The sequence below is a fragment of the Cygnus atratus genome, chromosome 9 (assembly GCF_013377495.2).
Source record: "Cygnus atratus isolate AKBS03 ecotype Queensland, Australia chromosome 9, CAtr_DNAZoo_HiC_assembly, whole genome shotgun sequence".
In the NCBI taxonomy this organism is placed as follows: domain Eukaryota; kingdom Metazoa; phylum Chordata; class Aves; order Anseriformes; family Anatidae; genus Cygnus; species Cygnus atratus.
In genome coordinates, this window is record NC_066370.1 from 10,193,146 (window position 1) to 10,219,901 (window position 26,756).

Below are 26,756 nucleotides of genomic sequence, written 5' to 3' on the forward strand. Positions count from 1 at the left end.
AGAGGCTGGCCTTCTTCCAGCGGAGTGGGCTTGAGGAATGCAGGTCTCAGTCTGGACATTTTCTTCATTCCTAGGATGTTTTGTTCTTTCCTGTCCCCAACCCATTACTTTGCCACCTTCAGGCCTTGCGGAGGACACCAACATCAGTAATGAAGCTGCACAGTACCACTGAAACATAGAAAGTCTTCCCTCCCCATCCTTCTGGGCCTGAGAAGGTGCCCTTACTTTATCAATGGTAGCCAAAAAGTTGCTCAGTGGGGTTGAGCTGTAGGGCTGAGTGTGGCTTGGGAATGTCTCTGCAGGATGTTAGGGGACATGCGGCCTGTGTAGGGCCTCTGAGGGTCCTCCACGTTCCTCGGTGCGTGACTTTGTGCGTTGTGTGTGCTGTCTTGATCGTGTTACCATCGCGTAAAAGCTCTAGTGGCCTGAGAATAGGATCACACCTCTCGGGTGTTGCTCTAACCCCTTACGCTGTGTTGGTAATACAGGCTTAATAGAGGCTCCTGAGCAAGTCATTGTGCTTGCTTCTCTATGGAGGAGTAATCCTCTTTGCTTGTGGAAGTGCTACGGTGCTTACTAAACGCAGCGCTGCCTTCAGGTGTTCCCGTGCCCTTCCCATCAGGTGTGCACTCCAGCACTGCCCACAGCATTGCTGGGGCCAAAGCACTGCACACACCCTGGCTGTTGGTATTTTTTTTTTTTTTTTTTACTTTCATGGATAGTTGTTTAGATACTTCAATACTAGGTGTAAGTCATGTAAGCTGCTAGTGCTGAGAAGGTTGTGTGTGTATTTTTTTATGTCAAATATGCTTTGTGAATCTTGAATAATTCATATCTACTACAAAAATAATAACAAGTGTGAGTGAATTTACCTGAGACCAGTCTGATGCTTCACATGAATCAAAGCAAGAGTTTGATTCAGTCACTGGATTCCTGAAAATAGCACTTTGATATTGATCTTCATTCTCAAAGATCTTTCAGACATTAATTAATCTTAACACTACTCCTTGGAGGAAAATATGATGTTTCAGTTTCTAAGTTGAGGGAAATTACAAGATACGGCTCATTGATAGTACCAGTAAGTTTTAGCGGCTTCACATGGCAATGCCAGGAAAGCTGTAAAGGTGTCTGCGAACTTGAAATTTTTCCTGGATTTTGTAGTTGTAAAATACTGGAATTTAAATCCCTTAATCTGTTACTGTTATTTAGTAATGTAACATGGATCTTCAATGAGGTAAGAAAGTGCAAAATTCAGAAGATTGGAGAGAAAACAACTGGAGCAGCACCTGAAGTCTGTGACTGGGTTTTAAAAGGTGTTTCATACCAAGAAGACAGCTGTAAAGATGAAAGAGATGAGTGCAACTTAAGGTCATTTCCAAATTTTGATCCAAGACAGATTCCAGTAGTAAATCAGTGGTATAAAAGGTTAATCAGAGTTTAGTCTTTCATTTATACTAGCTAAATGTTATACAGTAGCGTAGGTGAGCCTGTGATGGAGGCTAGTCCACTAGCCATCAGAACATTGTGCTGGAACCACTGGTGTTAAATAGTTGAAGATGTGCCCGTAGTTGAAGACGTGCAGACAACCATAACAGAAGTCACAAATGGGCGTACAAATGTGAGCTGAATTTGGTGAAGTCAAATTGTTGTAACAGGATGGTACAAGGTGGTCTCTCGTTTGTCACCCCTTTTTCCGCTCCCCAGCCCTGTCCCAAGGGGGCAGGTGGTTGATAAATTATCCTTTTTTCAAAAACCGAGGGTCTCAATGTAGAAACACAGAGAAGGGCTGCTTTGCATTAGAAATATGTAGTACCAAAATCCTGCAGTGAATTTAAGAATCATTATGCAACAACACTTATTTCCTGTGGCATCGGATTATGCAATTTCTGAGCAGAAGAATGCAAAGCCCTGGAAGAACACTGTAGCATTTTAGGAGATCCAAAAATACCTTATACAGGATAGAGGAAGCATTTATGTATGTAGTGCTGAAAATACACAGTTATGTAAGCTGCTTATTTCACAAACTGCTCTTTGGAAAGCTGGCTAGCTAGCAGGTGAAACAGGAATCAATCTAGCTTTCGCTGAAATCAGCTGAAGAGGTCTTCCTGAATACAAGGAGGGTGGATTGGCTTTTTGTCTGCCTTGTTCGCAAAAATGATTTTTTGCTTTGTTTGTTCCTTGTGCCAAAAAGAAGTGGATGCTTGATTTCTTCTTCCAAATCAAGCTCTTCTCCGCCTCCCACAAATCTGTGACCTTATATTGAAGGAGTTCCTAGCTTAAATATTTGTCTAGTGCTTGTGGAGTTTAAATCATTCCTATGTGGAGAGCCAGTGCAGATGCACAACTTTCACGTAGTGGTAAGAGTCAACAGAGCTGTTTTAAGGTGAAGTCCTGGGGATCTATTAAATGTCTTTGGAGGAGTCAAGAGGACATGAGAAAAGGGGATCTGGTCGATGCAATCTATTGGAATTTTGGCATGATTACTTACCCAACACTCTTAAAGAAACTTACCAGCTGTAAAATAATGGGGACACCCCTCTCACTGACAAATAATTGGTTAAATGATATGAAATTAGAGAAGGGATACAGAGAGTAGTGTTGAAAACATTTTCACTAAAAGAAGCTGTCATGGTAGTCTGTTCTGGAGATTGCGCTACCCGTACTCCTTACACCTGTGCTTCCCTTGCCCAGATCATTTAGGAATATTCTAAAGCAAAAGCATTTGTCTGCAGAAGCGAGGCCTTCAGGATAAGAAACATGCAAGGCAGATGCAGAGTACTAGATGGGTCTCAAACTTGGGTGATAAAATGGCAGTCAAATTTACTGTTGTTTACATACAGTTTAATCTTAACATCCCGTATGTGGGGATTAGGCTCTGAATTGGCTTTTACTGCTCTGGAATGAGATCTCGAGGTTGTATGAGATCCGTGGAAGTTAGCTGAGCATCCTGAAGCACACCTAGACATCAGATAGCATTGGAGGAATAGTTAGGAAAGAAGTGAAGAACAAAACTGATTATTATGCTTTTGTACACTTCTGTTGTGTGCCCACACTGGGGATTCTCTCTGTGGTTTCACATTCCTGTCTCTAAGATGATAAAGGAGAAATGGGAAAGATGCAGAGAGGTGATCAAAGATACAGAGCAACTTTTGTAGGGTGAGTGAGTGGGTGGAGTGGGACTTCTCAGGCTCAGAAAAAGATGTTGGAGTGGAGGATGAGATGGTTCATAAAATCGCAGCTGGCATTAAGATAAGCAGGGTTCAGGTGTCCTTGAAACAGTGAGCAACTGGTGATTTGAAGAATGCGATCAGCTGGTGAGGGGTTCGTTGTGAAGAATAAGTTGGTGTTACCTTGTGCAAAGTACGGTTAAGCTACAAAACTGCTTGCTGCAGCATAGCGTTTACCAAAGGGTTCTGGTTCAAATGACACATTTGTGCAGGAAACATGGAGTGGGCTACAGAATAGAAAAATACCATGGTGCGCTGCTGATGCACAGAGAGTGGGTGAGCTGCACGTCGTCGGGAAACTGGCTGGGGCTGTACCAGGGAGATTTCCCTGTCCTTGGTTTCCCTGCCTTGTTTTTTGGAGGCAGGAAATGGACAGAGATGAACCTGTCGTTCTTGTGTGGTATGGGTTTTTTCTTATAGTATGGTCCAGGTGTCACTTACTTCTACTCTGATGAGCTTAGCTGGAATATATAAGGTGCACAGCAAACCTCCAGCTGGCTTGATGCACAGAGCTTGAATTCAGCCATTATGAGTATTTCTTGGCTGGTATACTGTACTATTTTTGTCACTGTCAGAAAGGGTTCAGACCAGAAAGCGAGACAGAGTTGTCTTTCTCACTGAGACAGCGACAGACAAAAGTACATCACAACTGTAAAATCACTTTTGCCAAAAACACTGAGTACCTATTTGAGGATAGACAGGGAATGTGTTGAATAAAGACGAACATTAGTCAGCAGACACATGAGTTCAAGCTTCTGTTGTGATAGTGCATGTGACATACCGTTACATGTCCGTGGTCTCACCTGCTTAATGCCCATGGCTGCATCAAAATACTGTTAGCATTTTAGTATGACTCTTAGAGGTGTAAGCCCTAATGCACAGCTCAGGAAATGTCTAGGGAGTCTGCAAAAGTTAGTTCTCTTATGTTAAGGTGCCATCCAAATATTTCCCAGAGAAAGGAATTAAAAGCGTGTAGTCTAGTCTTACTCTGCAGTAGGTACAGAAGTAATGCAGTGTGTATCTGACAACCAGAAATAACAGGGTGAAGCACAGGACCCCCCCCAGTGTTACAACACCTTGGTTTACCCAGGTATGTGCTGTTTTCTTGTAGAGTAAGCTACGGTACACGCATAAATGTGTTGAGATCAGAGCTGCTGCAGTGACAGTCGGAAAATCTTGTTAGTTCAGATGAAAGGTTTTCAACTGTTTTATCAGAAATTAACGATGTTTTGGCAATGTCGCAGTTGTAATACTCGAAAATAAGGCAGGATCATGGCTGAGTATCCGAGCAGGTGTGAGAGATGGGATGTGTGTTGTGATGTGGAAGGAGCTTCCTTGAAGGAAGAGAGAGAGATTGATTTCCTACCCCCAAACAAACAAAAAACCACCCAAGCAAAAACAACCACAAAACAAGCTGTTGCCTTGTGCTACTTCATAGCTTAAAGATTTGCACATGCTGTGGGCTAGCTTAGTGCAGCTTCTTTTTTGAAAACCTAATAAAATAAAGCTTTTTCTTATATGAAAAAGGGAAGGCAGGGCAGAGCAATTCTGGGTGAAGCATCAGGATATGCTCAGTTATATTTCCTTCATCTGAATAATACTACTTCAGAAAAAGTAAGAGGTTGCGTTTGGCTGGTCAGTGTAACTCATTCCGTATTAATATATCTGTTACCACAGTTTGTGTTCAGAACAACCATACAAAACACAAGCATGCGTTCCCAGCGATGTAAAACTGGACAAGTGCAGCATAAGAGGAGTATCTGATTCACTCGAACGGCACTTTACTCACCAAGAGAATGTGAAAAGAATAAGGTTTTTTGGAATCCTGTGGAATAAAAATGATGTGATCTCAAAACCCAGAGCTCAGAAACGAGAGCCTAAGCTGTGGTACTCGCCAGGTCAGCGACTCTCGGTTCTTTCATGTGCTGAAGTTAGACCACGTGCCAGGTCAAGAGATTGTAGAAGACTGTGGCAACCTGTTGTGAGAACTCCCTGCAGAAAGAGATAATCACCAGGGGCAGTAGAGCTGCAGGATGCGTGTAGTGAGATAACTGTACTTTATAAGCTTTTTGTATTTTTGTTAGATTCTGGAAGGTTTTAAAGTATTGTCCCAAGCCAGGAGCATTGCGTGAGCCTTGAGATGATATGCACATAAACTGCAGTTGCGTTATCGGTGCAGAAAGGTGTGTTTACTTTGCTGTGCCTAATGTAGCCAAGAGAAAATCATGTTGAGTACCAGGAAAAGGTAAGGGAGCTCCAGGGTGCAAATATAAGTAGTGCTATGGACAGGAAGCCCCTCTGACCTTGATGTTTGCCCTGTGTCAGTTCGCTAGTCTTGGCCAGCTGCTCTTATTCAACGCTTGAGTGTAGATCAGAGGATTGCCTTTATTTCCGTTGTATGATGGAAGTGCAAGCACAGAATATGCTTGACTGTGTAATGTAATAAATAGCATTTTAAGGAAACTAAATATTACTAGAAGTGTGCTTATTAGGAAACCGCGTGGTGCCCACTTTGTACTTATGCAGCCTTTACAGTATACTAAAATTTTATTCGTGTGCTATGTCTGGAATTATGATTTCTACTTGAGTTTTAGCACAGCTCTTTGAAGGAGAAACTTCCATGATAGCCCGTGTGTTTAACTCCGCCACATCTCCAAACCCCACCACTGCTTTGACATAGTCGTATCTGCTTGGCTTGTACAGGTAGTGCTTGCTTCGGTGGCTCTGTGCGCATGAGATCACGCTCCTGAGGGATGCTTCCAGGGCCACGCAGGATCAGGCGATGTGAGAGCATGTCTTGTGATAACTGATTCACCCACTCTGGTGCTGCCTCACCTGATATGTCACTCTTCTAATAGTTGTAAACTGCAGTTCAGTCTGGCTGGCGTGTTAAGGTGCAGCCAGTCTCTTTCTTCTTAAAGGAGTTGTGCTTTGTCCTGCTTTTCTTTGGGCGTGGTGGGATTTTGCTGGGAAAAAAGCTGTGCCTGGAAATGGAATCACAAAAAGTTGTGATCACACAAAATTATACTGAGCCCTAAATTTCCTTATAAACTAAAACAAATTTTTTAGCTGCAGAGTGCCTGAACTCATCAAAATAGCTCAAATCAGAGGTTCTGCCTTGAAGTCTGCTGTTGCAGAAGCACTTTGTGAAATCTGAGTATCTTAAATATGCACACAATCCTCCTACACATGCATACAGCTTTCAGCTTTGACTTGGAGACTGCTATGGCAGAAGCGTCGGTAAGATAGAAACAGAATGCCGCTTGTCTATGCTCTTCACTGTACAAGTTAAGGAGGCACATACCGATCATAAACATCCCAAACAGCAAACATTCTGTGTAAAATGAAACTTTAAACTTTCAATGAAACGATTTTTCAGTTCAATATAAATGACCTCAGTCATATCCTTGGTACTGTGACCGAAGAATAGGGGAGGCATGACAGTAAAGCTCGAAAAATTCTCTTTATTCCTTGTTTGAAGAGATGGCAAGGTCGAGGACAACCTAATTTGTTAGTGTTAAATCAAATTTTGCTGGGGGAAGAGGTGGTACATTGCAGAATTTACTGTAATATAAGATGATCAAAAAAATTCATTTCCCCAACAAGTCAACATTGATGCATTGTGGCAGCCATTGCCTTCTAACTCCTGCTAACGTATCTGGACTACTTTACTTCATGTAGGCCTGATATGAAGTTGTTTTAAAATAAATGCTGCCTTCTCATGCTCTCAATGAGTTCACTACACCTCTGAAAAATCAGGCTGCTTATGTAAGTACCTAAATAAGGCTCTATCACGCCAGTTAGAAAACAATTCCGTAACTTTTGCATGCCTCCTGTCCCTTCCTCCTGACTTGATGAAGCAGATATAGTAGTATATACTATATATGCTCTATATACCATACTTTATTATTATTTGAAACAGCTAGGACTTGCAGAAGGGAAGTTGATCTAGTAAGACAGACCTGGTGTCCACAAAGCTGGGATTTTGTTCTTGGCTGTGGTATCAGTCACGGGAGCGGTGTTGTGCTGGCCCTGCTGCGGGCACGAGGGAGGTTGAACCTGGTATCTTCCAGAGGTCCTTCCCAGCCAGAACATCTGGTTTGGTGGCCAGCCTACTGTATCCAGCACAGAAAATGCATACGGTTTGCCTCAACTTTGTCTTTTTCTTGAGAACAATAAAAGGGATTCTTTGTGCCTTTGCATTTTGTGCTGTATTGTGCCCCTGATCTTGGTGGAAGGCTGCAGGCCTCTGTAGGGCAAATAATATCGGGGTACAAGGGAACTGAGGGTCAGGGTGGTCTGGTAGCTGCTTAGCAGCACTACTTAAAAACATTGCAGTGCCTCAGTAGCAGGATGAAAAAGAGAGGCTTAACTTTCCGTGAAATGCAGGGGGAGGCGCATGTGGTGCTCATAATCCATCTAGAAACAAGGCAAATGTGGAAAGTATACCAGGAGAGCTGTTCTTTCTCTGTTAAATCTACACAATCCAACATTCCAGAGTCAGGAAGCTACGTGAAAAGGTAACAGCAAAATCCTAGATTTTTATTAGCTAGTGTATTTACAGAATCATGTAAGAGTAAAACAATTTTATCCCCCAAGTCTGATTTAATCCTTAATGCACTTCCCATTGTTTAAACTTGAGGTATTTTGATACACTGTAACCTCAAATTCTTGTTTTGGATCTTAGTTCAGAGATTTTTTCAGGTGAAACTGAGACTAATGTTTTACTTACATTGCTTAACATGCTGTGTTATAAAAAGCAGATTCCTCTGTAGGAACATTGGTCACACTTTGCATAAAAAATCACTCGTCCCTTTCAGGCCTCTGGAAATAGCAGGGGAGTGCCCAGGATTGCTGAGTTGGAGCTGGTTTGGTATTTTTCTGAAACTCTGTTCAGCTTTGAACTTTCCCCTTTTTCTTCTTTGTATCAGCAACAAAATCTGTCATCATTTAACTCCTACTAGCGGTAACCATACTGCAGCAGGCACCCTACAACTTCCCACGCCAGGGAGTCAGTCCTTTAATGCCCGTCACAGGTGGGACAGGAATAACCAATCCTTGAGGTTCCTGTTAAGTTGGTCGGCTCCTTTACTAGCATAGACTGTGATGCAATTTTGGACTCACTTGCTATTTTGCTTTCCCTTAAAAAATTAGGTTTACAAACGAGATGACGTCTTTCTAATAAAGCTTTTATGTGTACCTCACGTGAGCAGGCGGAAATAAGGGGATGTGGAAACAGGCTCTTGGCTGTTCCCATTTGCCTCCGATGCAGAGGGACTGAAGCACAAGGCATGAGCTTTTCATACACCAAGCTGAAGTTCTTATCTTTAATCTCTGTAATGACCTCATCTTGAGAATTTACGGGCCTGAGCTGTTCTCATGTGATTGGCTGCATGTACCTGGCCACCTCTTTCTTCCCTTCAGTGCCTGTTTGCAGACCTCGGGACTTTGCACCCACTGTAACTGATCTTACTTTTTAACAAAATAGTTTCTCTGACTGCCGTTTTTCCCCTCTTAACCTCATATGGGATTTAAGATCGGACTTTGTCCCGTTACAGGCTGCATGTGCTTAATTGCTTCAGGCGCAAGGTTAGGCTTGTCCCAGGAGGGGCTCTGCCCACCACGGTGGGCAGCCAGCACAGCGCCGCGGGACCCTCGGCCGCCCCACGCCTCTGGGTGCAGGCTGGCTTCACCGAGAGGTGGCACGAGGCTGCCTCGTGGAAGGGGGAGCTGCAGTGGGGCACAGGGCAAGAGCAGAGAGATGGGGGGACTTTGAGAAGGAGGCACCAGCTCTGAGTTTATATGCAGGCTGCCAGGAGCTTCGTGCGGGGGGAAGCAGCAGAGCAGGAGGAGGTGCTCAGCGGGCTGGCGGAAGGAGGGAGATGAGAGGCGTGTACTGTTCCTGTAGAGTTCTGTAAGCCTTCAGTGGTTTTGAGGATAACATACATGGTTAGAGAATGTAACATCTTGCTATATTGACCTTGACAGTACTAAACTGAAGGATTAGGATGGCCACGACTTGGTGGGTCTCTGAGGGAGCAGGTACAACCGTCCCTTGGTGGATGCAAGACACTCTACCGCTGTGCTGCGTTTCTCTAACGCCTCATCTCGGGGCTCTGCAGAGGAATTCTGAGTCTGTGAGCTGCGCCAGACCCAGAAACAGTGACTGCACTCAGATTATGCCTGAGCTGGAAAACACCTGGGGATCAGCTTCAGTCTGGGAAGGGCTGTGTACTAACCACAAAGAGACCATTCTGTGCCGCAAAGTGTCTTTCACAGTTCTGACCTTGAGGCTTGTGTGTGTAACTACTGGTGTTTGTTTACCAGGCAATTCCTGCACTAGGTTACTGAGAGTACTGTGCCAGTGGAGTTTCTGTAGGAATAATTTATTTGCTTCTTTGAGGGCAGTAAGTATTTAATAAGTATCAGCGGTTGTCTGGTATGGCTAGTTAATTATCAGCTCACCTCTCAAAAGTGTACGTTGTGAAAACACTTGAATAAAAATCTGAAAGTTGTTCTTTTTCCTCTCATTCCAGGTACTGGGTCCTCGTGTCACTAATTCTCTAAGTACCAACTCTGACCATCTCCTTGATGCACACTCACGGCATCATGGCCAGTACTCAGGAGCGCCTGAGCTTGTCTTCCTCTCCAAACTCGATCGGCAAAGCTTTCTGTGAAGATAAAGACTTTGGTAGGATACAAGATGAACATGGACCTACTGGAAACCACCCGTCCCCTGAGCTCATAGAGGATGTGCGTGAGAAGGGCTTGCTGCAGGCAGACCTCATCGAGAACATGAGCAGCCCGGTCACTGCAGCAGTGCTGACCAGCATCAGCGAGGACTCTAGGGACCAATTTGAGAACAGCGTGCTGCAGCTGCGGGAGCAGGATGAATCTGAAGCAGCCATTCCTCAGGGCAACAGGAGCACTATGGATGGGGAGAGCAACAGTGGAGCAGATGACGTCAAAGTCCAGTTCAACAGATCAGGCAGTGGGAGCGGTGGGTTTCTCGAGGGACTCTTTGGTTGTCTGAGGCCCGTGTGGAACATCATAGGCAAAGCATACTCCACAGACTACAAACTGCAACAGCAAGGTAAGTAGGGAAGATGACCTTCGTTTCTTCCAGGGCAGCATGTGAAATGTGGAAAGAACCGAGGGCTTTTTCCCAGCTTTTTGTGTGACCGTTTTGCCACATACAGCACTGTAATGGGTTTGCAAAGAGAAGTCCTGCGCTGCACAGCCTACAGCTCTCATTAGCAGCAAAGGCTGCAAGGGACAGAGTGAAAAATAAACGCATATTCTGACCCAGGCCTTGGGCTGTCGTGACAAAGTCTGAATCTGAACCAGGTATTTTTGTAAGTGAGGAACAGAAAGAATTGTGGCAAATGGGGGATCAAGCCAACTACTTAATTTCTGCACTTTTCTCATGCCAGGTGAACTTGACATAGGGATGACTTCTCCTGCATGTGCATGAGGGTTGTCTCCAGTTGACTGCCAAATAACAGAAATATTGCTTCTCTCTGGGCACATTACATGAAAAAAATACATATATATTTATGAAAAATGTAATTTGGGAATAAGTTATGTCCCAAACGCTTGCATACGCGTATCCTTAGGGGCTACTGAAAGCTTAAGAGCTGAGTATGTTATGCCTTCGGTGTCCAATTTCTCCCCTAGCACGGGGGGAGGGAAATGGCAGATGGGAAAAGAACAAGCTGTCATTTGAATTAGGGAGCTGAAATGGGTGAGGTGTCAATAGGAACAGCCTGACCACCACACCACTACCGTGGGGTAGAAGCCTTCTGTGATCATGATTCAGTTTAAATCAAATGATTTTCTGGCATAGACAAGTTACAGGTTTTCCAACTACAAATCTTATTGTTAGCATCTGACATTGTTCATACCTACACCCCAGACTGTTTTGTTGGGGAGCAGTTCCTAAGCTGAGGTAACAGCACTGTTAAATAGCATGTTGGGTGAATCTGGCTTGAAATAAACTTACAGCTTCTTCCAAGAGTCAGTCGCTTCCAGTCCTTAACTCTGAGCAGGGAAATCCTCCTGTGCACTGCAGAATGGCAGGTGTCCTCCTGGGCAGCAGCCCCGGGGGTATCAGACCTGTGTGCTGAGCAGCACTCCAGCTGTGCTTGCGGTCCTTCTGCAGAGGTGGGTCGAAGTTTTGTCCACATGCTTGAAACTCGGTATGGCACACCTGCATGAGTCTATACATAAAAATGGTGACCGACAATTCCGTGCGGAGTTAGCACTACTGGAAGGATCGCACAATATGCGGAGTCAGATGTGGTGAGTTTTGGAAGAGACAGGGTCTGGTTGGAACCTCCCTTGTAAAGGAAAATGAGCTGCTGAGCAGTCAGGGTATCGTCTGGAGGAGGCGTGGTATCGGTATGTCAGTGTTATGCTGCTTTGGGTTGTAATATGTTATATTACAATCAGTATTTTTCAGTGGAGCTGAAACTTTTGAATGAGAGGACACTTTATGTATCAGTAGCTATTATACTCTTTATGTATTTAAAAAACCAAACAGTCCAGTTTTGCATCAAAAACGCATGATGAGAAGAAAACAAAGCCTAATGAACATGTATGTTTTTAAATTAATATTAACAATTCCGTGTTTTCAGCCCCTAATTTCTCTCTGTTTTATTATTTGTTCAGAGATTTCTTTAATGTGGTATTTGAGAGCAAGAAACTGTTTCTCTGTGCAATCCTTAATACAGGAAGTTCTTGTTCCAAATTGCACTGGTGCGTGAAGATCACGCTGTAAGTGCACCTTGCCCACAGCTTCCTAGGTCTGTGTGGTGCTTTCTAGAAGCCTGGACCCTTCATGTTGCAGAGTTGCATCGGCTGCTTCCAGTGATCCTATGAATATTGCATATGAGCACTCTAAGACTTCTCACTAGGTCAGACTGGGGGCTGTGGGGCCATCCTGTGCTTGCACGTGCCTGCAAGCTCAGATGGTAGCTTCAGGAAAGCTACCTGGGAAGCAGAGGTCATATTTTGCATAAAATTGGGACAGCAGATGCACTGGAGACCAATGGTTTAATAAGCCCCTTGATGGCCCATAGGGGACCCTTCCTTTTGTATGAAAGTTGCTAATAAAAAAGATTGAAGCACTAACTAATGAAAATGAGCAGCTGAGAGCGTTGTTGTGTTTAGGGGATGTATTTAGAGCTCCTCTTCTTAGTACAGAAGTAGTGTGCCATCCTCAGTGTCACGAGCACGTTCAGAGCCAGAGATCCGTGGATGCTTTGCAGTTTGTCGCTGCCATTAGGCGCTTCCTCAAAGGGCAGTTTTGAAATGGCCACAGATGAGGCAAGGCTGAAGATTAATTTGGGTCAGCTGTGTGCGGCCTATGTGGTTTAGCTGCATCTTCAATATCTTCACTGTTTTAAGGGAGAATGAAAGGATGTTTCTTCCACAGATTTGCTCTGGTGGTGTTAGATGACTACTACTGTCTGGGGACAAAGCTTTTTAAGCTGGTTCTGTGCTAAAGCTTGAGGATTTTGTCAGAATGTTCATACTCTGTTTTCCAAATGATCTCATTCCTGCTTCTTGCCACCATGTTGGTGCACTTCATCGGCTACGTGCAGACCACCAGGTCAGTAACCGAAGTATGGGATTTTTTACTTTTGCCGTCCTGTTTAGCAAGAGCAGAACAGCTACAAGGTTCGTGTTTGTGCAGTGTTCTGCGTTTGGAGGCTGCGGAAATGCCTCTGGCCCTTTCGGCAGCACGGGGATGCTTGGGACGGCCTTTAGTTCCCCCGGGAGCTTATTTACAGTCCTGGGCTGCTGCCACAGGTCTCTGTAGATGATCTGTCCCCTCTTCATGAAGCAACTCCATTAAGCCAGAGGAGTGTTCGGTTGCTAATCCTGGAGCAATGCTTTGTGTTGGGCTGAATCACCGCTGGGCTAGGAGTCTGGCGTGGACCTTCAGGCAAGGGCGCTGCCCGTAACTGCGAGTCCTTTTTACAGCTCACCGGCAGCTCTGCTCGACTGCCTGTGTCCCCTTCAGGCAGCTGCTGCTCCTCTGGGAGCACAGGTTGCCCAGACAAGATGACGTGGGTGCTGTAGTGGGGCAGTTGTACATGGTAAGAGAGAAGTAGGCTTCATGCCCTTTGCAAATGCCTGATACTGAGTCCGTGTTGCCTGCCAAGCCTGGCTTGGGACTTCGTGGGTGAGAGAAAAGGGTAAGAAAAGCGGCTGTAACGGGATTCCCCATTCTCTTCCAGTTGAAATTACTCCCTGTCTTTCCTCCTTAGCATTCAAGATGGTCATCAAGAAGAGTGTTTCTGTGCATTTCTTCTTTATGGTAAGGCTAGTTTGTGTTTTGTAAGGGCTGATTAGACTTTCGAGCCATTTCCTTTGGATTAAGAGTCAGTTCTTCAGGTGTTGCTCTCACCTTCCATTTCACAAGTTACGTGGTTGCCTTCATTCCCGTGTAAGCCCAGAGATCAAGGTGCTTGTTGAAGTGTGTGTGTGGTTTTTTATAAAGCAGAGATGCTGCTTGTCGTGATGCCAGCGCTGGCGAGCAGCCAGCGCTAGCAAACAGCAAAAATTTGCTTCAAATAGATGGCTCGGCTGCTCCTGCGTTTCTTTCCCTTGGGATACAGATTACCATCATTCTACTCAAATGGTTCTTAATCACCTTAGAAACGCAAGCTCTTGCGTAATGCCAGCTGCTATTGCGCTTTAATTTATTTAAAGGAAGTGTCCCACAAGTTCGTGGAGGCCCAGAAGAGCCTGGAATACAAACTGCTCCATGCTAGGAGGAGATGTCCTCAGCTCTCTCCTGCTGGGAGACGTGCTAGGAGAGCTCTAGCAAGCCCTGGGCCTGGGCAGCCCCAGGGGGTTTGGCCAAGCAATGCCGTGGGCTCCTTGATCAAACTGGCAGTACGGCTCGATGGGATTAGTGTGTCCAGATGGGTCTCCTGGCCACTCTTCATGTCATCTGAAGTGTTGTTCTCATGGACACTGACTTAGCTAGGGTTCGTTGTCATAGCCATGCACCCGAAGTCTTGCAGCTGGTTTATGCAAGTCCTCTTCTGTTTCGAGTTGTTGGTTGGGATCCGAGACCTCAGCATCACCTCGAGCGCGCTGTGTTCCTCGTCGTGCCTGCCTCCGCAGAAGTGCCGCGGCTGGCACACCATCGTTCACCGTCCTCTGCTTCGAGGCCTGCTCAGGATGGTTTGTGCAGGCCAAGGGGGGGCCTCACAGGCTGCTCTGCATGTGCTGTGTATGGCTGCAGCTTCCCCCTGTGTGCAGCTGGGGCTGTGTCGAGTCCTCTCTTTTGCAGTCTTGCCCGTTGCCCCTCAGCAGAGCTGATCTGACCTGGTATTTTTAATACCGACCCTTGTCAGCCTGTTGTCCTCAGGGGAGGTTCCTGGGAGCAGCAGGAACACGTGCATGAGGTAACTTGTGTGCATTTTTTCAGTTGGCAGGTTTAGGATGTTGGTTTGCACCACTGATGCTAAAGCCCAGCTTTTTCCCTGAGTGTAGCCCAGTGTTCTCCACCAGCCTCAGTTTCATTGGGAAGCTTTTTGGTGCTCGTTATGTTATGGAAGCCAAATGACTCTCTGGCTGTCCCAAAATGTCGTATCCTGTTCCTGTGCAGTGAACTTCTGAGAGAAGGGGATTTCTGTCTGACTGTTGCATTGTCTTAGGTGTGGTTTGGCTCTGTGCTCCTGAAATGCTCGGATGCAGGATGCTTCGCTGAGTGACTGCGTGGTCCTTCTCTGCTGAAACCTCTTCCCTGAACCATGCCCCCGGTGTTCGGGCTGCAGCTGCGATATAGGACGGGACACATCACGGATATTCCTTACCAAATAAACACTAGATGGCTTTGCAAGAGGGGGCTGGTGAACTTCTGCTAACTTTGCTTACAGTCTCCCTGTTTGCCATTGCAGAGGATAACAGCTAACGTTAAGGGACGTGAACGGCTCCTAAGGGATAGCAGTATAGGTTCCCAGTGCCACTCCCAAACCTGGGGCCCTTCAGGGAAGTAAATGACAACATTGCATGCTTTGTACAGGAAAGGCGGTCTGGTATGTAATGAAACAGCTATTTCAGTGCAATGGAATAAGTTTCATTGTTGCCTCCATAAATAACTTGTTCGTCAGCCACCACAAAACATGAACTGTATTTACCACCTTCTTCAGAAGCAAGGTGTTTGTCAGTTAAGTAGCAATACATATATCTCAATTTCTCTATGTATGAATGTATTTTCCTTATTTAAAGAACTGCCTTTTGATTAAATACCAATTTTAAGTGTTGTGACAAATGACTCAAGTTGTTTATTGAAGAAGAATGATTATGATTTTATAATACTTGAACGTCCTGTGATCGAGATAGTGCTAATAACATATTTCATGCATCGCTTCCTCATAGTTTCTTAGCTGACAGGCAGTTCTTGCTTCAGCACAGAAGTACACGTGCTGGTAGGCAATGCAGCCTTCCCGTGTCTGTCACGGCGTCTTGTAAGTTGAGGGTGGGGATCACCCACTGCAAATCCACGGCTGTTACAGTGCGTTGCAGCCGAGAGCCGCGTGCCCTCTTCTCTTTGTGCTTCTGCACAACGTAAGGTTGTGAGCGGTATATCAGTACAAAAACTAGAGTTGTCTGCCAGGAGCCGTGCTGAGGGTTGAACTTTGTCCTGGCAGGTCAAAAGGTGTTTTTGCTATAGATTAACAATGGTTTTTTGTAGTTCAGCGAGCAGAGCGGGCGCTGGGGTCTGGCTGCGGGTGGGAGCCGGCCTTCCCTAGCCGTGCCTGGCGAGCAGTCGCGCGGCAATGTCTGAATGTCACAGGAGTGCTCTGAGGGAAAGCCTCGAATCGGGATCAGTCCCAGAGGAAGTTCAGTAGTATGGGTTTTCCTTCAGTGGTGACAGTAATGGATGCTTTGGCACAGTCCCAGCTGCAGCCCTGGTAACCCCCAGTGGCCGGGGGCTGGATGAGACAAGACGGCGACACGTCTTTGTAGTGACCTGAAATGGGGCTGTACAGGCCTGGTGTTCTTCTTTCAGAAATCAGTGGCTTAAGTGTTGCTTTTGCTGCTAAATAATTTATTCTCTAAACTTAAGCATTTATTGAGTTACAGTAAATAAATTATTGCTTGCATTTTGTCTTGAGGTTTGTGGGATGTTAAGGTAATTTCAAGGTGTCTCGCAGACGGCAAGGCTTGCTGTTCTGGTGGGCATGACTTTCTTTAAGCAGTTTAAGCAGCTTTCCTGGACAACTCTGACAGTGCCCAAATAAGATATGCGCAAGTACCAAAGGAGAGCAGTCCCTTAATATTTTTTTGCTTGTTTGACAGCAGATATACACAAAGTTGGTGTGGGAAAGACCTGTTTCTGTGACCTGTAGTGGTGGTTAATAATGTGCTTTGTGTTGGGTAACTTGGTGGTTGCTGGTCTGGATTTTCCAACCTTCCGCCTCTGACTTTCTTTCTTATTTATTATTTTTGTTCTGTTTCTAGGGGGAAAAAATCAGGTTTTTTTTTTGTAAATTATGAATGCTAAATGCTTCTTCTCACCTATGCTTTTCAATGGGGTCATATAGTTAATAACAGGTACCATCATCCTTCGGTTTTGGAGTAGAGGACCCGCTCCCTAATCTGCCAGTCCATTGTCTCTGGTATGTGAAACTGCTGCCTGCCACATCAGAGTGGCTCGCCCAAGTGTGTGGCAGTGGCGGTGAGCTCTTGGAAAAAGCCCCTGGAGGTTGAGAAGCAACAGCGTGGAGGCAACCGCGATGCGAGAGAGGAGCTGGAGGAAAGGGCTGCTGGGGCTGAGCATCCCTGTGCTGGGAGGAGATGCCATCTCCCAGCCCCCAGAAATCCACCTTCAGCTATAACAAGGGAGATGGCAGGTGCTGTCTCGGTGTGATCTTAGAGCAGAGAGTTTTTCGGTCTTGCTCCTTTACACTGCTCCCTTTGCCTGTGCCTAGATACCTGGGAGGTCCCATTCGAGGAGATCTCGGAGCTGCAGTGGCTGGGCAGTGGTGCTCAAGGAGCCGTCTTCCTGGGCAAATTCCGGGCGGAGGAGGTGGCCATCAAGAAAGTGAGAGATCAGAACGAAACGGATATCAAGCACCTGCGGAAACTCAAACATCCTAACATCATTGCCTTCAAGTAGGTTGTGAAGTTTGTGAGAAACATAACCAGCACTACCTCTGTCCAGGGAAGAGCCATTTGTTATGGCTGGGCAAGCTTTTAAATCCAGGAACTAAGTTATGTTGACTGCGGGACAAAATGGGTGGTGGTGTTCTTTGCTTCCTTTCTTAAATCATTGCACGTTGTTGTGACAGCAAATATGTCCCCACCCAGTGCTGCACTTTGCACTCGGGCTCACTTTGCACGCAGGCTCACAAAATGCTTGCTCTGAACCCTATGAACCCGCAGCTGTAGGAAATTGAAGGAAACAAATTGTCACAAATTGGGTTCCTTCTGTGCAAAGTATGGAGAAAACATTCCCCTTCCTGTACAATAAGGAGAGCTGTTAGCAGAGCCTTGCCCAGGCAGGGTAAACAGGTTACTCTCCTGCCCCTTGGCTGCTACCTCTGAGAGTTGCTCTGGGGCTTGTAGCTCTCCTGATTCTCACTGGATATGTGTTTTCTTTAACAGGGGAGTTTGCACTCAAGCCCCATGCTACTGTATCATCATGGAGTATTGTGCACATGGACAGCTCTACGAAGTCTTGCGAGCAGGCCGGAAAGTCACTCCTCGGCTGCTTGTGGATTGGTCCACTGGGATCGCTAGTGGGATGAATTATCTGCACCTTCACAAGATCATCCATCGAGACCTCAAGTCACCAAAGTGAGTCTCCAGCTACTGAAACATCCCCCAGTTGCGGTTGCCTTTTTTTCTCAAGGAATAGTTTAAAGTTATGTCAAAAGCCTTTTTTCTTTGTTTGTTTTTGTTTTTTTCCACCTTGACTCATAGCTAATGAGTGAAACTAATGAAACTTGTGGCACTCTCCTCCTGTGCTGGAATTTGACAAGACTGGAAATTTTACCAATTGCTTACGTGGAAAGTAGCAGTTGGGAGATATTTCTAATGGTTTGATGGTGTCTGGTCCTATTTGAAAATGGAATATTCTGTTGCCTGCTGCTTTTTTGTTTTTTCTCCATCTTATTTGTTTTGTATTTCCCTGCTTTTCTGGAAATTTCTCAGTTATCTGTTGCTTTCCAACTAAAACTAGCTGCTCATATCCTTATTCCATAGATATTCCTTTAGCGCTCCTCTAGCCTGTGACAAGACTGACAGTGCGTTAGGTTGAGGCTTTAAAATGTTTTACAGTTTATTGAGGTAGAGCTTTACTAAAACTTTGAAACACTCCCAGATATAGTGGATTTTCAGTGACTTGTTAATTTGCAGCTTTTTTTTTGACTTGTAGAATTCAGAATAGTTGAGACACAAAAATCAACCACCCCAAAGGAGTGTTTTCACCAGTGAAAATGCACAGTCTTTTTCTTTGTACTGTAGTCATAAGCAGCAGGGCCTCTTCAACTGTTCATATTGATTAGGAAGTGATTCCCAGTGGCTCTTGCAGTACAAGACAACTCGCAAAATGCTGATTTCTTGTTTTCTTTCCTCCAGTGTTTTAGTTACACACACAGATGCAGTTAAAATCTCAGATTTTGGTACATCTAAAGAACTTAGTGATAAAAGTACAAAAATGTCTTTTGCGGGAACTGTGGCTTGGATGGCCCCAGAGGTGATACGCAATGAGCCCGTCTCCGAAAAAGTGGATATCTGGTGAGTAGTAGTATTGTTTTAGTTGAGTACCTTCACCTGCCATTTAGCCACTTGGTTTTCCCAGCACTTACTTATTCAGCACTCTCTTCTTAGGGATGGGGATAGCTTGCGCTGTCATTGACTATTCCTTTCTCCATCTGCCTAGTGCCCTGAACTCTGTTGCTGAACCATGGGCTGTAGCAGAAAGAGAAATGACATGCATGTGTACAGGCTGTGTGTTAAGCCCCGAGGGTCTCTAATGAGACTCAGTGCAGACTGTTTGTATCCTGCAGAGTCCGAAGTAAACAAATGCAACAGTTCTCTCAGTATCCAGGCCAGAGCTTTCTTCCACTATAAGTGTCTCCTCAGCAGCTTCTGCAGCCAGGGTGTCTTTCACTCGCATCCTATCATGATCATGGACACGCTTCAACTGTAGAACCGCCTCTACTCTGCCAGCTCGAAGGGTCCAAACACCTTTTTCTTTCTGCATGTTAGACTTGGCTGCAATGTGTACAGCCACAGGGTATAGTCCCTCGAATCCGAGAGAGGAAATCGGGTTACATTGTAAGAGGTTTAAACATCTATTTCCACCCCATACGAAATGCACTCTTTGTCCAAATGATCAAAAGGGAAGGTTCAGGTCTCCACACTACTAACAATGCTTGAGATAGAACCGAGCCTTGGGGCTCCCTTGGGATGCCTCTGCAAAGGTTTCAGGGTCCTTGAGGGAACCACGTTTCTGTTTCTGCCTTGTTGTTTCTGCATATTGAATGGTAGTAGGCAGGACAAATGCCCTTCTCCCCGTTCTACAGCCATGATGAATTTTCCTTTTTGTGGCTTTCAGCTGTGAATGCTGCTGTGTTCCTTACGCAGCGTGAAGCCGCAGGTCAAAGCTGCGGGTGGGTGGCTCAAAGTGTGAATGAAGTCAGCCAACTGCCTACTGCTGGTGCTTCAATGCAGAGCTGGGTTGTGACTTCAAGTCAAGGCTTCCTGTAGGGAAAAGGGAAAGTCAGTCTTGTAGCGTGTGATATACAGCTCTTCTTGTGCCCGCAATGTTTTGTGTGTTCATTTTGTGCAGACGTAGCAGGCTGCAGCATAGCCAGCTCTTCTGGGAGAAACTCTTGTATTTTCTTTCCAAAACAATCCATCCACCATTTGTCTTCTGAGCTCCTCCTTTAAAATCACAGGTTCATTAAGAGGAATGCTGCTGTATTTCTAGCCTCAGCTTTCTGTATTTTAGAGTGGCTTAGGTTCAAGAATATTGTATGGAGCATCATGTCCAATATGTATATATTTAAAAAAAAAAAAAAGCTGCTAGCTCTGCTGAGGACTGTGAGCACTCCTTGACCCCTTTTCTCAGTGATTTAGAGAGATTGCTCCTTCGTGTAAACTTAGGGGTGAGTGCCTTTGGTCCAGATTCCTCTTCAGAGGATGCAGTGGTTATTGCTCAGACTCATCCTCGACATCCATTCTTTGCCCAGGATGAGTAAAAGTGATGTTTGTGAATGCTGACAACAAATGAGAACAGTTCCTAAGCTGCTTATATGTCTGCTCTCTTTCATCCTTAGCAGCATGCTTAAAAAACAAAACAAAACAAAAAACCCTCACCAACCCTATAATCTTATCAGGAGTCTTCAAAATCCTTTGCCAGGTCTTAATCATAACAAAGCTGAAACCAGATGGGGTTTCCTGATAGCTCGTCCAGCCACCTGGGATCCCTGCTTTCCTGCAGCCCACAGAAAATTTTGAGGGAAATATGTTCCAATTCTGCTTTTTTCTGCACATGATTTGAAACCAGTGGGTTCTGAAAGTGTGACATTTTTCACATGAAGGCCTGTTTCCCGACTGACAGTTGTTCAGACCCAGGCAGTTTGTCCCCTGGATGTTCTTCTGTACTTAATAAAAGCAACTCGATACTAGTACAAGCCAGAAACACACTTCTCACTTTTCACCTGGTTTGACTCACCAGCGAGCTTGGCAGGGTCGATGTCCCACAGACGGCTGGGGCACACAAGTAAGGTGACACTTGTGTGTGTGAAATTGAGATGGTTGTACCTCAGCCTGTCTCGCAGCCTGGTTAATGCGCAGTAAGTTGGTTCTCTGCAGTATTTTGTTTACCTCTGTATTGACTGGCTTGATATGTCTTTGTTGTTTTTTGGGGTGAAGATTGTAAATAAGCCAAAAACTGTTTGCTGCTCTAAATTAAGGTCTTGGTCCTTACTGATCATTTCACTAAGGAAGAGAAGCAAAGTGATTTTCTTACCTATGACTCTCACCGCTTGTAATAGGAGGTTCTTTCCTTGGCAATGTTCACTTAATGATATTTTTCTCTTTGGCCTTCCTGTCTTTAGCACAAAAGAAATACCAGATGAGATTGCATGTGCTTTTGATACTTATTTTTACACATGTTGCGTTTGTCTTGTTCCCATGCTGCAGTAGTTGTAGCCATGAGTTTCAACCTGTTGAAACATCCAGGACATCCATGGGTAGTTGAAGACACATAACAGCAAAGGGAACATTGGTTAGGAAAATAAAGTTAAAAGACATGTATTATTAAAGCAAAACAAAAACCCACAACCTTTGCTCTCTTTTCTCTGTGAGACTTAGCAGTTCTGTCTACCTTGGAGCAGATGATCTGTTCTTGCCAGTAAAAATAGTCAACGGTCTATCTCAGTAGAGCAAAGTTTCCTCTTCATTTAACAAGAGTAAGTTTCCAACTACATGGAAAAGCTTCTAATGTGCTTTCAGGATTTTTAAAATCTCACAATGAAGTAAGAAGGGGTAGGTGAAAACCAGTGCAATTTGGTGTTCAGTGCAGAACTGGGACAGGGGAGGAAGAGTTACGTGGTGTGTGAAATAGCTACTCTTGTTTTAAAAACTAGTATTTAAACAGTGCTGCCCCTTCTTGCAGTTTCAGATCAGACATACCTAGTTTTCTTTTTCACCAAAGAGTAATTTTTCAAGCTCCATTTGTTTCTGTTGAACTGAATTCACATGGAAGTTTTTCTCCTGGTTTGTTTCTTCATCAGGTCGTTTGGGGTAGTTTTATGGGAGCTGCTAACAGGAGAGATTCCCTACAAGGATGTGGACTCCTCAGCCATCATTTGGGGAGTGGGCAGTAACAGCCTGCATCTTCCTGTTCCTTCCACCTGCCCGGACGGCTTCAAAATCCTCATGAAGCAGACCTGGTAAGACCTTGAAGCCTACGCAGACCTATGGCTCACCCTTAGCTCTGTCCAGACTCCCAGTGAAACTGATGAAACCAGAATCAGAGTGGGAGTGTTGAGCCCAGAGCACAAGGCTCTTAAGTGCTCTCACACTTGTCAGAAGAACAATCAATTTTAACATTTTGGATTCTGCTTCCTTGTGGCACCAGGCCTGGACTCCAGAAGGACATTTGGAGTTCAGAGAAAGTAGGAAAAGACCTGTGTGGTTTGCTGGGCAGACAGGGCCAGGGAGGGCTCTGGCTGGCTCCAGAGTGAAAGGATTTTCTTTATTTTTTCTGAACACTCTGAACCCCCTTTTGAAGTGACTGTTCTTTGAACTGGACAGAGAGAATTTCAAGCTGTGTGTACGAAACCAGGTTTTTGCACGTGTAGATACGGGAAATGCTTTCAGTTACTTCCACCTGCCAGATTAGAGTTGAAATTCCTGGTCTTGGGTTTTGTATTAATTGTTAACCTCTGCAATTGCATCTTGACACAGTGTTTAAGTGATCTTCCAGCATTTTCCCACTCTGAGTTGTACCAGCCATCCTCCCAAAGGCACGAAGGGAAGCACAGGCCAAAACATCTGCGGATCTTTAAAATGTCTGTTCACTCTCGTGATCCTGAGATACAGCAGTGCAAGCTGTCGCAGTGTCTGTGCTGAGACGGATGCTCTGACTGGCTGTGCTTCTGCGCATGGACGCAAAATGCAGGAGGCAGGTTTTGCAGCTCTGAGCAGTGCGTACACACACTTGTATCTCCACCTAGTGGAAGGAGGTGGTTTGTAGGGGAGAGGTGGCTGAAGAAGCTGTTTCTTGTCCTAAACAATGAGTCCATGCAGCAAGTCTGGTGGTTCAGCCTTGAAGCTCGACTGCTGGTCTCTTAAATATACAAAAGGATTTGTACTCGAGTAGGATCTCACACAGATGCTCGGTGTGTTACAATACTGTGTAGGCTCAGGCACGTCCTGTGTCATCACATAGATACAGTGTTTTTAGATATCCTGTTACATTGAATGTAAATTATTAGACTATCACCTCTACTAGACAGATTTAATTTCATTATCTGATTAATTTCCAAATCTTAAAATGGAAATAATCCGTTTCTCCTTGCCTAAGAAGTTAGGAGCAGTTTCATCTTGGTTCCTATCTTTCAATTTGTGATCAAGTTTTCCTATTTTAAAAATCATCTCTCCCATTTCTATAGGATAGATCAAACCAAAAGCAGAATACAAAACGACTCTAGCACAATAAACTCACGTTCAGCAAAGGACAAAACCTGAGAAGCTCCTTTGCTCTAATCTGTCAGATGCAGCATTCAGAAAATTGATTCTAGTGAGAAATACTTTCAGAAGGGCAGGAGTAGCTAGCACTGTTAACCTGATCTCATGGTGGACATTTGTCTGTTTTGCTCCAGGCAGAGCAAGCCCCGGAATCGTCCCTCCTTCCGACAGACACTGATGCACCTGGATATTGCATCTGCCGATGTGCTGGCTACTCCTCAGGAAACCTATTTCAAATCACAGGTAACTGGGGAGCGACTGTGGCCGTTGAGGATGAGATAGCTGCAAGGGTCTGATTTCACAGGCTGCAACAAATACAGCAAAAGTCAAGACCCATGATTTCAGTTTGATTCCTGGGGAGCAGGGAGCTGATAGGTATTTTAAAATCTTTTACCCAAACTTTCACAAACTGAGACATCTACTGACATCAGTCAGAAACTGTTACCTTATTGAGTTCTCCTTGAGACTGCTGACTTCAGAAGTTCTGCTCCCAGCTCTTCTCTGGTACAGGAGACCATGAGACTGTTGAGAGGAACCATTGCATTTATAGTGAAGATGAGCAGGGCAGCTATTGCAGGGCAATGAAGGTACTCTGGGACTCTTGGGGGGGATCAGAAAATGTATGGTCTTTGAGATTCCTCTGAGTCCTATCCGGCTGCTGCCAGACTGGGAATGAGAATGGAACCTACCCCCTGGTATAGAGGATCTATGCAGTGCATGAAAGAAAGTGGATGTGTTTCTTAAGGCTGCAAGAACCAGGGCTTCGAGGGGTAAACAGAGTTATGTCATCCTACTGACTGTCATCTTTGTCAAGCATATAGCTTTCCAAATCATCAGCCTTTCTGTTTTCTTTAAAAGACAAAAGTGAAGAAAATGTTGTCTTAGGATGGAAAGAGCTTTAGGAGAGTTTTATTTATTTATTTATTTATTAGAAAGTACAGATATATTTTAAATTATATAATTGGAGCACAAAATTGGAAGTATGATTTTAAAATGCTGAAACTACATATGCTACAGTGTTACTTCTTTTAGCTGAATTATTTTGGGTAACAGGTTTTCAACCCAGACCTGCAATTTTCTGCAGAAGCAAAGAATGTTGCCCAAGAGTTTTCCTTTGGTGGAAGCAGGGATCCCAATCCTTTGTAAATACCTGAGAGTAAATTGCTTCCCTAGGCTGAATGGAGAGAAGAAGTGAAGAAGCATTTTGAGAAGATTAAAAGTGAAGGAACTTGTATCCACCGGCTAGATGAAGAATTGATTCGTCGTCGAAGAGAAGAGCTGAGGTCAGTCAGTAGCCTTTCATGTGCATTGCTCGCTTACCCAATCCAGCCTTCTCTTCTCCAGCTAAATGAGCCCAGCTCCCTCAGCTTGTCCTGGGGGGCAAGTGTTCCAGCCCCCTGACGGTCTTCATTCCCCTCTTGTACTGAGCACTCCAGAACAGGGCTTGGTATTCCTGGTGACATAAATTCAGGCAGCCTCAATATTCCTCGTGAGTCCAGAATCTGAAGTTCCTGCAGGCCTGCCCTAGACTTTGAACGCTGCTTAACTGGTGGAAAGCCACAGAGAAAGAAACAGTGGGAACTGTTCCTGCTCTTGGGCTGTCTGAACAGTTTGCCTCAGGCAGGAGAGGCAAAGTCATGTGTGTTCACCAGGGAATGTTTCTGCCTGAGTTTTGGCGCTTGTGATAACTGTGCAGAAGCAAATACATCTGTCTGAGCAGGAAATGCATCTTGAAGTTTGCTGTGAGGTTTCTTACACCTGATATTTTGTTTGTATTATTTGCTTCCAGAGAAGTGAACACAATCCAATTTATCATCCCACTGAAGTTCATTGTGAACACTAGACCAACTTAAAAATGAAAGCAGAATGTTTACTTAAGAAAGCAAAGAGTTATCTTCTGTGATACAGACTTGCAAAGATAGTTGTGACAGAGAACCACCAAGTATGTCAAACCTGAGAAATCAAAGGAAGCCTTGTTCAACCAATTTGCTGTAGTTGTTATCAGTGTACCTTAGCCCCAAGGAAGCTTTTGAAGGCCACATCTTCCAGCTGTGGTTCGAGATGTCTTATGCAACTATACTGTAGCTGTAGGGACATGCTGCTTTATGTGAAATACAAACTGATGACTTCTGTGCAAACAAGATGATTAGGACTTGGCTGAAGGGCTTATGGATGCATGAGAGGCATTTGCAGCTTCTCTAGTGAGAAGTGTTGCCACTCATTCAAGACTGTTAAACACTTTCTAAATCATATCATGATTTATTTATAGTATCAAGCTCTTAACCTTTATTTGCTGTTAGCTTTATTAGGGGTTCACAGACAGTGCCGTACTGCTGGCAGATTTCACTTTTAGAAGGCCTTTTCCGAAACCACCTGTATATTTCCTTATCCTCCTTCTTGTTCCACAGGCATCAGACTGTCAGCCATGATTTTTTTTTTCTGTTTTTCAGACATGCGTTGGATATCCGCGAGCACTACGAGAGGAAGCTGGAGCGAGCCAATAACTTATACATGGAGCTCAGCGCTATTATGCTGCAGCTGGAGGTCCGTGAGAAGGAGCTCATAAAGTATGTATCTATAGCAGAATGGTATGCCACACACGTGGCAATTTGCACACTGGAGAATAAACCAATGCTTCATTTCTAAACTGTGTAGCAGCACTTGTAGATTTAGTGTCCCCTGGCATTATTTTAGAGCTAAACAAAGGGCTGGCAGGCAGAGACGGGCCCCTTACGAGCAGACCACGGCAGACCACTTAGTGCATGCATCTTTACACCGTGTTTACCAACTGAGAGAAAGGCATCTTTCCCATTTGGTATTGGCATCCTTTGGCCCCTTTGTAAAGAGAAAAGCAGTGCTGTTTCTGGACTGTGTGCCAGGGCCATGTTCCAACTGCCTGATCTCTGCAGAGAGAATTTAGAAAATGACTCTGTCCTTTCCCAGAACAGCATGTTGTGTTGCACCCAGCCATAGCTGAGAAACAGGCACGCAGTGTGCTCATTGTACAGCTGTCTTTCTGTCCAGCAGGAGCTGCAGTTGGATAGAGAGAGAACTGGTCTGTTTTTTTCTTGCCCAATGTTTCAGGAGGGAACAAGCAGTGGAAAAGAAATATCCTGGGACTTATAAACGCCACCCAGTCAGACCAATAATCCACCCCAATACAGTGGAGAAGCTGATGAAGAGGAAAGGGGTCTCCCATAAACCAGGCAGCCAGACCAAACGGTAAGAAGTAACTACCTAATTTTGTGCTACATTCACATGTGCCTCTGAAACAAGCTGGCCAATACCATCAGCAGA

The 26,756-nt window shown here is 44.9% G+C and overlaps 1 protein-coding gene across 3 annotated transcripts in view; it reads left to right on the forward strand.

The window, feature by feature from the left end:
• MAP3K13 (mitogen-activated protein kinase kinase kinase 13) overlaps positions 1 to 26,756 on the forward strand; it is a 74,850-nt gene that overhangs the window by 38,511 nt on the left and 9,583 nt on the right. For all 3 annotated transcript variants that reach the window (XM_035544792.2, XM_035544791.2, XM_050712592.1), the window contains 9 exons: positions 9,764 to 10,320; positions 17,183 to 17,366; positions 17,859 to 18,050; positions 18,834 to 18,992; positions 22,001 to 22,159; positions 23,594 to 23,702; positions 24,633 to 24,742; positions 25,910 to 26,026; positions 26,544 to 26,681. In XM_035544792.2, the coding sequence (XP_035400685.1) occupies positions 9,819 to 10,320; positions 17,183 to 17,366; positions 17,859 to 18,050; positions 18,834 to 18,992; positions 22,001 to 22,159; positions 23,594 to 23,702; positions 24,633 to 24,742; positions 25,910 to 26,026; positions 26,544 to 26,681 (1,670 nt within the window). In that variant the 5' untranslated portion in view covers positions 9,764 to 9,818. The remainder of the gene's footprint in view (positions 1 to 9,763; positions 10,321 to 17,182; positions 17,367 to 17,858; positions 18,051 to 18,833; positions 18,993 to 22,000; positions 22,160 to 23,593; positions 23,703 to 24,632; positions 24,743 to 25,909; positions 26,027 to 26,543; positions 26,682 to 26,756) is intronic.